Source organism: Mesoplodon densirostris, chromosome 17 (assembly GCF_025265405.1).
Source record: "Mesoplodon densirostris isolate mMesDen1 chromosome 17, mMesDen1 primary haplotype, whole genome shotgun sequence".
Taxonomy (NCBI): domain Eukaryota; kingdom Metazoa; phylum Chordata; class Mammalia; order Artiodactyla; family Ziphiidae; genus Mesoplodon; species Mesoplodon densirostris.
The window spans coordinates 9,319,346-9,331,888 of NC_082677.1; the positions used below are offsets into that span (position 1 = coordinate 9,319,346).

The 12,543-nt window shown below is 41.9% G+C and overlaps 1 protein-coding gene across 1 annotated transcript in view; it reads left to right on the top strand.

Moving 5' to 3' along the window:
• KL (klotho) overlaps positions 1–11,613 on the top strand; it is a 52,862-nt gene extending 41,249 nt beyond the window's left edge. Inside the window, exons 2-5 of the mRNA XM_060080224.1 lie at positions 2,427–2,937; positions 3,692–3,960; positions 9,646–10,747; positions 11,276–11,613. Coding sequence (XP_059936207.1) covers positions 2,427–2,937; positions 3,692–3,960; positions 9,646–10,747; positions 11,276–11,613 — 2,220 coding nt within the window. The remainder of the gene's footprint in view (positions 1–2,426; positions 2,938–3,691; positions 3,961–9,645; positions 10,748–11,275) is intronic.
• Positions 11,614–12,543: the final 930 nt, after the last annotated feature.

Sequence of the window (12,543 nt, forward strand, 5' to 3'; positions counted from 1 at the left end):
TTCAAAGAAGTACCTGAGGCTCACACTGGTATGAGGTATGAGGATTTGGTATCCAAACTTGAGATTCTTCTAATACAAACTCCAGGTTGTATCACTATATCACATCGATGCTATGGGCTGAATTCCTTAGCAGGTGGCGTTTCCTTTACCTGCTGTGTTTTTCTTTTTGTTCTGTTGATCCTTTAGGGAGAGAAGGAATAAGCATTCATGGAGACCCTACCATGTGGAAACTCTGTTAGGTGTTTTGTGTAAAGTATCTCGTTTAATCCTCATTTACAGCCCTGTGAGAGACAGAGGAAAGTTAGTTTTACCTGCCCTGGTTAAGTTATGTGGTCAAAGGCACACAAAAAAGTGATGGAAGGGCTTCCCTGGTGGCGCAGTGGTTGAGAGTCCGCCTGCCAATGCAGGGGACACGGGTTCGCGTCCCAGTCCAGGAAGATCCCACATCCCGCAGAGCGGCTGGGCCTGTGAGCCATGGCCGCTGAGCCTGCGCGTCCAAAGCCTATGCTCCGCAACGGGAGAGGCCACAACAGTGAGAGGCCCGCGTACCGCAAAAAAAAAAAAAAAAAAAAATAGTGATGGAGCAGGAATTTTATCTGATATCAAACACCACGTGTGCACTTCCCTATAGCCAAGGTCATTCGTTTCCTTGCCAGACCTCCTGTGAGCCATGTCAAAGTACTCAAGGTTAGAAGAGTGGCCTGTGATTGTAGACAGTTCTACTGTATGGCTCTGACTTCAGCTACCTGCAAAACGGACCCATATCAGGAAGTTCTTGGTTGCTCCCACTCCTCCCTGGCCTCCTGACTCCCCCATCTTAGTGCTTGTCCTGTAGAGGTATGTCTGTTAGGGTTAGGTCCTGACTATCCACAGGCTTCAAATCAGCCAAATTAGGAAAGTCCTCTAATCTAACATCGTGAGTACTACAGCCTGGATTTCCCCTTTTCTTTTCTGTTTAACTGTTAACTGGTGAGATTTCTTGTCATTGGGGAAGGGAGAGATAGAGTGGTGAAGGTGAGGAAGATAGAGAAGGGTGGGGCACATCACAAATCCAGCAGCATAGCACAATCAAGCCCCAGCTTCTTGAATCACATGGGCAAAGGCCACTATTCTTATGATCAATATTTTATTCTCCATTTCCTTCCTAGCATATAGATAGCTGCTTTAGGTCATGAAAAAACACATTCTGTGAAATGAAACATAGTAGATGTTTACTAAGAAACTAAAAATGAAAGACATGCACTATTTGATTCCATTGAAATATCTGGCTGAACTCCTAAGAATGGTGATGAGGCCATTCTTGGACACCTGCACTGAAATGAACCAAGAGCAGAATATTAAGGAACAAGGAAGAGGATGTTTGGCGTAGGAGTGCAAGCACTTCTTCAGGCCCAGGGAGTGGAATGAAAACTGGCATGATCATTGGGAGAATGTGAGTCAAACAGAGAATCAGAATGGAATTTTCCAAGAGAATATATTAGGAGAGCAAAAGGCTGATCAACAGCTCTTGCATTTGGAGAAAAACAGGGGGAGTAAATCAGGAATTCAAAAGTAAAGAAAAACCTAATTCAGGTAAGGGAGGAAAAAAAACACTATTCTTTGTAAATAGAAAGGAAACAAATGAAAATAAGATATCAGAAGTCAGCAAGATTTTATGGGAGTCTGAAGTTGATTTAATGGAAGCAAAGCCCATTTCATTGCTGTAGGAAACACCCAGCTGAGTTGCTGATTCACTGTGGACATCTGATCCCTTCAAAGCTGCATTTAGGTGTTTTTGCTCTTGGCTTGTATCTTGTACCCTGCGGGGGTCGGCAGGAAGCCAGCCGTGTCCCAGAGTACTGGATGGTGGGCCAAGATTAGATATCGGAGTTGTTTCTTTATTGCACTGATTCTTAGAGAAGAACAAAGATTGTGAGAACATGTGTTAGAATTTTTGTTATGAGACATGAATACAAAATATTAAATTGACTCCAACAATTTAAGTCAACTTGAAAACTCCCAGTCTCTTAGGATAAAAAATATATAATCCTATTTAGAAATTCCTGGTGTATTGGCTCTTTTCACGAAGGTTATTAATTAAAAAGTACATAATCCAAAGTCATTTAAGTAGTAAGATATTATAACAAATTCTTATTTCATTAACTTTTCAAAGTATGAATAATAACTACATATTCAACACAAGAAATTCACATTTTTCCACTGGCTGCTGAAAAACAGTGGAAATGATTCCAGTTATGGTTGCAGCTCACTGTGGGCTGACTTACCTCTGGAATTATTTATTGGTTCCAGGTGACTTTTACATTGTGGGGTTAGTCATTAGGTTAGACTTGATGAGAAACAGATAAAACTAGAAATGGGGATTCAAATACATGTTGTATTTCTGCTCACAATCAGAGATAAATTCACCATGGTTTTTCTCTTCATAGGCTCATGCCAAAATCTGGCATCTCTACAATGCTTCTTTCCGCCCCACTCAGGGAGGCCAGGTGTCCATTGCCCTGAGCTCCCACTGGATCAGTCCTCGAAGAATGACTGAACATAGCATCAAAGAATGTCAGAAATCTCTTGACTTTGTCCTAGGCTGGTTTGCCAAACCCGTATTTATTGATGGGGACTATCCTGAGAGCATGAAGAATAACCTTTCATCTCTTCTGCCTGATTTTACTGAATCTGAGAAAAAGTTCATCAAAGGAACAGCTGACTTTTTTGCTCTTTCCTTTGGACCAACCTTGAGTTTTCAACTCTTGGACCCTCAGATGAAGTTCCGTCAGTTGGAATCTCCCAGCCTGAGGCAACTCCTTTCCTGGATAGACCTTGAGTATAACCACCCTCGAATATTTATTGTGGAAAATGGCTGGTTTGTTTCAGGGACCACCAAGAGAGATGATGCCAAATATATGTATTACCTCAAAAAATTCATAATGGAAACCTTAAAAGGTAGGATTGTGGATAAAATCCTAATTTTCTGCCAGAATCCACTGGAAAAACAATCTTTAAGATGATCTTAATAAACTGTGTGAATTTATAGTTTTTAATCAGAACGTAGAAATTCATTTTGGCAATAGTAGGAATGCATTTATGTAACACCTTTCTCATTTGGGACCTTGAGGAACTTGAATTAATTTTTTAAACTCATTTCGTAAATGAGAAACTGGGTTATAATGTTTAAAATTACTAGACTTTCAGAGTTACTACTCAAGATTTTTTAGATTATATTAAAGATTAAGTAAATCCCAAGATATCTAGATCTCTGTACACATTTTTCAGTTCAGATTGCTTGTACTGAATAAAACACTTTTTATTTTTTAAAAAAAGGAATATCAATATTTTCTGAAGAAAAGAGTAAGTAGTCCATGCCTTTGAAGACTTAATTTGTTAACTGCATCAGGCACAAAGATAGGTGCTTAGGATAGAAAGTAGAACAAGATATCTTGGCCTAAAGAGCACCCACTAGAAATAAGGGAAATTCAGATAAAAACATATTGGAGATAAACCTATTTGTGAAGACATTTACTAATATTTGTAGAGTTATCTAGGTTCTCTTAGAACCTTTCATCAGTGAGAAGGGTCATCAGTTTACCAGACGATAAGCATTATACTTACTGAAGTAGTAAAATCCTCAAATGCTCTTGAATCATGAGACGAGTGCCCATCACAGGGTCATGTTTCTCTTGTCCTCTTTCCTTTGCAGCCATCAGGCTGGACGGGGTGGATGTCATCGGGTACACTGCGTGGTCCCTCATGGATGGCTTCGAGTGGCACAGAGGCTACAGCATCAGACGTGGACTCTTCTATGTCGACTTTCTAAGCCAGGATAAGAAGTTGCTGCCGAAGTCTTCAGCCTTGTTCTACCAGAAGCTGATAGAGAAAAATGGCTTCCCTCCTTTACCTGAAAATCAACCCCTAGAAGGGACATTTCCCTGTGACTTTGCTTGGGGAGTTGTTGACAACTACATTCAAGTAAGTCAGCTGACAAAACCAATCCGCAGTCTCACCAAGCCCTATCACTAGTAAGTAGTTCTTCCTTATTAGGTTGTCATGGCACATTGTCCATTCCTCAGGCCAAACATGGTTCCTTAATGAACACATTAAAGGCACCATTTGGAATGCTGCACTCTTCTCTCCAAAAATCTTCCTAGCTTCATCTTGCACTTTAAATCAGCTCCAAGGGGAACAGATTGAACATATAACCATCTTTAAGATCTGATAGGATAGTGAAAGATAAAACACTCTCTTTTAATACCATGGTTTTCAACCCCTTTTAAAGTAGTTGTTGAGTTCTTCCATAAACGATATAAAACAGAACTCCACATTATCTGAGGTCTCGGTGGAGCTGCTGAGATTGAAGCAGGAGCATTAGGCAGAGCCCTCCTGAGGTATAACTGTGGAACCCCCAAGCTTGTGGAAATACCTCCAGAAAGAAAAACCCTTGCTCAGTGATTCACTGATCGGAATGCCATTTCTAGCAACAGTTTTTGAATTGCGTGGTAACGAAGTTCTTCAAAATGGTCGACCAATATTTATTGAGCATCTGCTATGTAGTTAGCCCTCAATATTATTTTTAATTTTTCCAACTTTAAAAGAATCTGTTTTCTAGAGTTTGATTGAATACTTTAGCGAGCACTTATTGGATGCTTAGTGTGTACAAAGCCCTGTGTTAATTGCTGGGGGGAGGGGACTCTGTTGAGGGGAGTACACACTAAGATGAGTAAGATATGACCCCGACCCCTGCTTTCAAAGGAGTCTATTGAGGGAAAATGATGGGTCGCAAATAGTTTGACAGTGTGAACAGAGCATGGTGGTAAGTGAGCAGGGTGGGGAGGGAGTGGAGGTGTTGCTGAACAGAGTCCATGTGTGAAAATAGAGACCAAGACGAGACAAAGTTTGGTATCCACAGACAAGCAAAGTGTTTAGCATGTGGGGTGCTTCTAGCCAATTCACTGGTTCTGCTGGGGAGGAAAAATAACTTTTCCTCTACCCTTCAGAGTTCTTAACTGAGACCCCTGTAATAAGAGATAGATTAACATGAGAAGAACAAACAGAAGTTTATTAGTATGTTTACCTCATGTATACATGGGAGATGCTCTGAGAAAAATGAGTAACTCCCCAGGGTGGCTTAGAGTTCAGGCTTAAATACCATTTTAATAGGAAAAGGGGAAAAGTAAATGATTTTTAGGAAAGATGAATGGGCCCTTAAAAGAATAGATGGGAGCTATGATAGTTTGTGACAAAGTTTGCCTGCATGTGATGTTGGCTTTGAATATCCTCTCCTGTGATAAATCTTCCCTGCTTGGTGAAACTCCCACAAAGGGATTTATGACAATCCTTTTGAGTTCCTTTTAGAGGATCTGTCTCTAGGCAGATAAGAGGAGTTCAGAGAAAGCCTTTCCCTTTGCATTTGCTATTTTTCAAGTACCTGCTGCTCAAAATAATCAATATACTGAAGAGGCATTTTTGGGGTGGCATGCCCTGAACACCTACAGTCATATTTTGGGGTGGCATATTCTGTTACCTTTCAGTTCGAAAGAGGTATTTGGAAGAATGCTTGGATCTGAGGGAAGGCCTTCTAGTTGAAATGGGTTGCTGTTGTTTTGGTAAGTATCAGATTGAAATCTTTGATTTATGGGAGAATAAATCAACACCTGGTGGTGCAGTGGTTAAGACTCCATGCTCCCAATTCAGGGGGCCCAGGTTCGATCCCTGGTCAGGGAACTAGATCCCACATACATGCTGCAACTAAGAGTTCACCCGCCACAACTATGGAGCCGGTGAGCCGCAACCAAGGAGCCCACCTGCCGCAACTAAGATCCCGTGCAACCAAATAAATAAATGATTAAGAAAATTTTTTTTTTAATCAACACCATCCTTTTTTTGCCGAGTTGTATTATTCTTACATCTTATTCAGACCTCCAGTTAGTTTTAGGGACAGTCTCGACTTCAGTCCGTTCCTTACATTTAAAAGGCATCCAGTGAGGACACAGGGAGGGGGAAGGGTAAGCTGGGACGAAGTGAGAGAGTGGCATGGACATGTATACACTACCAAACGTAAAATAGCTAGCTAGTGGGAAGCAGCCACATAGCACAGGGAGATCAGCTAGGTGCTTTGTGACCACCTAGAGGGGTGGGATAGGGAGGGTGGGAGGGAGGGAGACGCAAGAGGGAAGAGATATGGGAACATATGTATGTGTATGACTGGTTCACTTTGTTATAAAGCAGAAACTAACACATCATTGCAAAGCAATTATACTCCAGTAACGATATTAAAAAAAAAAAAAGGCATCCAAGGAACGCTGTGTTTGAAAGGATATCTGAGCCCAGTAGCTTGTCTTCCTGGCTCTGGATTTTCCTCCATCTCCCCTTCTCCCTCAGCCCACTGCTCTTTGGAACCTCCCCATCCTAATTTCTCCTGCAGTGGTATCCACAGTGGGGGTTCAAGTAGGATCTGAAGCGGCAGAGGTGGTGCTGGTGATGGAGGAGGGAAGGAGAAAGGAAGGAATGGGGGAAGGCCACTCCCTAGTGCATCCTGGTTGGTCCCTGGTCCTTTTTCGACCTCTTGACCTTCTTCTCAGCCCTGCAACCCTAGTCACTGAGGGCTCATGCTCTGTCCTATCTCTGACAGCCCCCCAGCCAGGGCTGGTAATGCCCAGCTTTGTCTTTGAGAAGAGGAGGCTCTGCCAGCATTTCTGTGCAGGTGGTATGAACTCAGGGAGCAGTGGGGACATTTGTGGGGAGCCTTTTCACTCCTGCTTTGTTCCCATCCAGGGACTGTGTCCGCCTTGGGAACTGGTCAGCGGTGAGAACGTTTTAAGAGTACATCTTACTTCTTTCAGAGAGAAGAAGAACTCTGATCAGAGGGGACAAATACGGCAGGCAGCGAAGAGGAAGGGAGATAGGGAGAGAATTCCTTTTTCTGCTCCCTAGAGGCAGTTGTTTAGACTTTGATTTAACGCCAGCCACTCATCAGCCCTGGAGCTTTGCCCTCAGGCTGCACAGCTCAGGGCCCCTGCTACCTTCACCTAGCTGAGCCGCCTGGCCCACTCCCTGCTGACCCAGCCAGACACAGACCCTCTGCGGACCGCAGCTCCTCTAGAAGCTCTCTAGTGGGAAAAGGCTGCAACTGCTCTTTTATTCTTTCTGCTTTTCACCTGGAGCGTTGTACTACTGTGGCGGCTCTCTTCCCAAGCTAACTTCCTAACTGACAAAGTAAAAACAAGTTTTTTGTTAGGGCAGTTCTGATGAGTGTATGGGTAAGTTTTAATTTACAAGCAGGTCTCTATACTTTTAATGCGTTAGAAGTGAATTTTTATTTTATTTTACTTTATTTTTTTGTCATTCAATCGGTATTTATTAAGTACCTACCACTATGCTCAGACCAGGGAATAGTGAGACAAATACACTTAGGTGCCTGCCTCCGTTCCAATACACAGGCTGGTGAGAAAAACAGCAAGACCCATCATGGTGTTTTTAGGGGGCAATACTTTTTTCTTTTTTAAACATCTTTACTGGAGTATAATTGCTTTACAGTGGTGTGTTAGTTTCTGCTTTATAACAAAGTGAATCAGTTATACATATACACATGTTCCCATATCTCTTCCCTCCTGCATCTCCCTCCCTCCCACCCTCCCTATCCCACCCCTCTAGGTGGTCACAAACCATGGAGCTGATCTCCCTGTGCTATGCAGCTGCTTCCCACTAGCTAGCTATTTTACGTTTGGTAGTGTATATATGTCCATGCCACTCTCTCACTTCGTCCCAGCTTACCCTTCCCCCTCCCCGTGTCCTCAAGTCCATTCTCTACATATAAGTGAATTTCAAACCATTGAAATTTATCTTTTTACTCCTGGCTAGTATTTCAAACTCCCTGTATGAATGAGGCATGCATTTCACCTGAAAAGCTTTAAAAATAACATCTTATTAACACCACCTGTCTGAAGTCTGATCTTAGGCTTGTTCACATGGATTGTCATTGTCCTTGGGCCTAATTTCCCAGCCAAGAGGTTTGTTTTCCCATAACCACTAATGCTCATAGCTCATAAATACAAAACCTGCTATGTACTGGGGACATAGAGCTTTTTTAACATTGGCCACTGTTAGGGAAACATTTCTTCCATAATATACTGAATACATACATTATAACCTTCGGAAAGGTTCAACTTTATTAATTTTTTATTAAGAAATAAGTCAATTCATCAGTGGAGATTATATAGAATTTTGCCTAAACACCCATTTATAAATGTCCTGTATTTTTAAGAAATAGGGTATAAATAGAAATTATACCCTAGTCTCTCATGTTTGTTTTCAGATCGACTGAATAAAAGCTGTTCTGGAACAATTATGGTAGAAAACTTACGAATTTTGTCAACTCAGAGCTCTGTAAAAATAATCCAAATAATTCCTTCAAGCTATGAACACTTTCACTTCCAAAGAGTATGCAAATATTTTCTCTTGCAAAGCTGAGGAAACATGATTTGTGGGTGCATCACAGTGGAAAAATACTTCTGACAGCATTCCCACAGCATTAGAGGAAATGCATGTGTGGGTGATCTACAAGGGACAATTCTCCAGAAAAAGCAATTTCCCTCTGACACGCTGTATTTTATTACTTTCCTTTATAAGCACAGCACTGACCCCTCTAGAGAAACAGAAACTCATTTGCAACAGGCCTGAAAAATGCAAGGAAACCTCTGCTAGAGATTCAAAACCGGAGTTCGACCCCAGCTTTTATACAGAGGGTCAAACCGAGGAACCAATTCTAACAGGATTATTTCTGAGGAGAAAACTGGCTTTGGTGGCGGGTCCTTGGGATGAACTTTCAGTTTCCATTCCTGCCATGGTTGGCACGTGGAGGAAGGATTTTGTGATTTTGATTTTGCAATTTGTCCACTTTCCTAAATACGTGTTTTCATTTTGAAGGCTTGTAAATCAGAGATTGAGAACCATTATTGTCATGATCGTCACAGAAAAATGATTTAGAAATATTTAAAAAGCTATGTTAAAATACCCCATTATGGGTGGATGACAGAATTGTTTTCCACATTCTCTATCACTTTCTACCATCAGTCAGAATGAGTTTGCTAAATTCTGTTACGGACTCTAATGCCAATAAGATGCAACCGTTATGCTTATTTTCTATGTCCTTCACCTAGAGCAAACCTCCATTTAGAACGTGATTTTAAGAAGCAGAATTTAATCTTAAATATCGTGTCATTTTCTGACTATCACTCAGGTTTTAAGCTTTATCATTCTTTTGTCTAGTTTTTTTTTTAACTTGAAAGCCTCGTATCATTAGTGATTTCTTACACTAAAAGAAAAACATCCAAAATACTCTGCTTGCTTAAGGCAGACCAGAGGTGTGTGAGGATTAATGTTTGTCATCTGAAGTGACCCCCAAAATTCAGATTTTTTTTAACATTAAAGTAACAGTTCCAGAGTTACAGAGAACTATGGGAAAAACAAATATGCACCCATCAAAGGGGAATATTTTCTTCTCCAAGAACTTCCTATTTATGAAAAAATAGTTTAAAAATTCAGCTAGGAAGGTTTCTGTTTTTACCTATTTTGCTGGCTGGTTTTGTCAAAAGAACTGCGTTGAACGACTTTCCAGGACCATCCAGGTGAGGCTAACGGTTACTCTCCTCCTGCCAGGTGGACACCACTCTGTCTCAGTTTACTGACCCCAACGTTTACCTGTGGGATGTCCACCACAGTAAAAGGCTTATTAAGGTGGACGGGGTTGTGACCAAGAAGAGGAAATCCTATTGCGTTGACTTCGCCGCCATCCGGCCCCAGATCGCCTTACTCCGGGAAATGCACGTGTCGCATTTCCACTTCTCCCTGGACTGGGCGCTGATCCTGCCGCTGGGGAACCAGTCCCAGGTCAACCACACGGTTCTGCGCTACTATCGCTGCGTGGCCAGCGAGCTCGTGCGCGCCAACATCACCCCGGTGGTGGCCCTGTGGCGCCCCGCCGCCCCGCACCAGGGGCTGCCGCCACCCCTGGCCCGGCATGGCGCCTGGGAGAACCCTCACACTGCCCTGGCTTTTGCAGAGTACGCCAGCCTGTGCTTTCAAGATCTTGGCCACCACGTCAAGTTCTGGATCACGATGAGCGAGCCGTCCACACGGAACATGACGTATATCGCGGGGCACCACCTCCTGAAGGCCCACGCGTTGGCCTGGCGCGTGTACGATGAGAAGTTTAGGCGCTCTCAGAAGGGTAAAATATCCATCGCCCTGCAGGCGGATTGGATAGAACCGGCCTGCCCTCTGTCGCCAAAAGACCAAGAAGTGGCCGAGCGAGTTTTGCAATTTGACATTGGCTGGCTGGCCGAGCCCATTTTCGGCTCCGGGGATTATCCACGCGTGATGAGGGACTGGCTGAACCAGAGAAACAATTTCCTCCTGCCTTATTTCACTGACGAGGAAAAAAAGCTAATCCGGGGTTCCTTTGACTTTTTGGCTTTAAGCCATTACACCACCATCCTTGTAGACTGGGAAAAAGAAGATCCAGTAAAATATAATGATTACCTGGCAGTGCAAGAAATGACTGACATCACCTGGCTCAACTCCCCAAGTCAGGTGGCCGTGGTGCCCTGGGGGTTACGCAAGGTACTGAATTGGCTGAAGTCCAAGTACGGAGACCTCCCCATGTATATAATCTCCAACGGCATCGACGATGATCCGCACGCAGCCGAAGACAATCTGAGGGTGTATTACATGAAGAATTACGTAAATGAAGCTCTGAAAGGTAAGGAGTCCCCGAAACAGCAGTCTCTTGAGGGTTAAGTCACCTGAGAGAGAGCCTGATACCTGATAGAAACTCTCAAACATATACACACACTATCACCTGCAGAGAAAGTGCTATCCCTTGACACACTGAAAAAGTCCAAGTGCTAGCTAGTATTTTCCCCAGGGATAAAGGAGTTTGGCTAAAAGAGGAAGATGGAATATCCCTTGCACCTACTCTGGGTGGAATAAACCCTGGACTATCTTGTCCTCCATATAAGATGGCTCCACAGCAGTCTTGACTGCTTCATGTACTAAAGATTTAACCCAAATGCATCATAGTAGGCTTAATTATGTAAAACCTACTATGTTAAATGTATTTACCTCTTTGTCTTCGGATAAAAGAAGCCTTTTCTGATTAAATCTAATTAAATCTGAAGCTTTATTAAATGGTATTGACATTTTTGCTGATGCGCCAGGGCTATGTAAAAGCAAAGTGTTGTGTGCAAAATATTTTCATAACTTTTCTCCTGTCCTTTTGTTTTTCTAGCCTATATATTGGATGGTATCAATCTTTGTGGATACTTTGCTTATTCATTTAATGATCACACAGCTCCGAAGTTTGGCCTGTATCGTTATGCTGCAAATCAGTTTGAGCCCAAACCATCCATGAAACATTACAGGAAAATTATTGACAACAATGGCTTCCCAGGTCCCAAAACTCTGGGAAGATTTTGTCCAGAAGAATTCACGCTGTGTACAGAGTGCAGCTTTTTTCATACCCGAAAGTCTTTACTGGCTTTCATAGCTTTTCTATTTTTTGCTTTTATTATTTCTCTTTCTCTTATTTTTTACTACTCTAAGAGAGGCAGAAGAAGTTACAAATAGTCTTGATATTTTTCTTATTCATTTATTTTAAATAATTGTACACACACAGCAGCTGTTAACCATTTGTACTTCTCAGTGTTGTGAAACTAGATTTTATATATCTGACTTCTAGAAGACCTTTTTGTGGCATTTGACAGAGCTTTTGAAATGAGCATAAGTGATTGTAAAATATTGGATAATGTGAATAGTGCCTGGATTTGTTCCTTTTGGCAGGGGGATGTTTAAAAAAATACAGACAGGGGCTATCATTTCTGCAGCACATTCTATAACAAAAGCATGAGAAATGGGAACCATTCTGTAACATTTTTACGGAAATTGAATGACAAGATTAAGAATATTTTTTGTTTATGCCCATTGCTATATGCAATGTTTATCTTGAAGTCATATTGCAAGTATTGGAATCAAAAGTTAAGTCCCAAGTAACCATATCTTAACTGCCATGATATGCCTAATGGTCTCTGCTGAACCAAGTTTCCCTTGAAAAAGAAGATGGCAGAATATAGAACAGATGACAAAGGGCCCTAGGCTGGAATGTTCCTTTTAAAGCAGTGTTTCTATCAAATACTGTTATATTAATGATAGGCTTAGCAGAACAAATGATAGAACTCTGTATTTTATGTAAGTATAAAATATATTTTTTTATATTTCGAGGCACTCTCTAAATCCCAGGTCCTTGAGGACTTTGTGTCCCTGTTGAGGGCCTGCACACATGGACTTTCACTAAGTGTGTGCAGAAAAATATGCATGCATTATGCAATATTAGGCCCTTAAAGAAGCATAAACCGACTGTGAAATGCATTATCCTTCAGTGGCTGGAGGGGGCGGAAAGGAGGAAAAAGTACTTGTTATGAGCAACATTGTGATTAATTTTATTATAAACTCTTTTATTTAGAGCAGACCTTGAAATGAATGAGGTGACCTTTTCTGAGA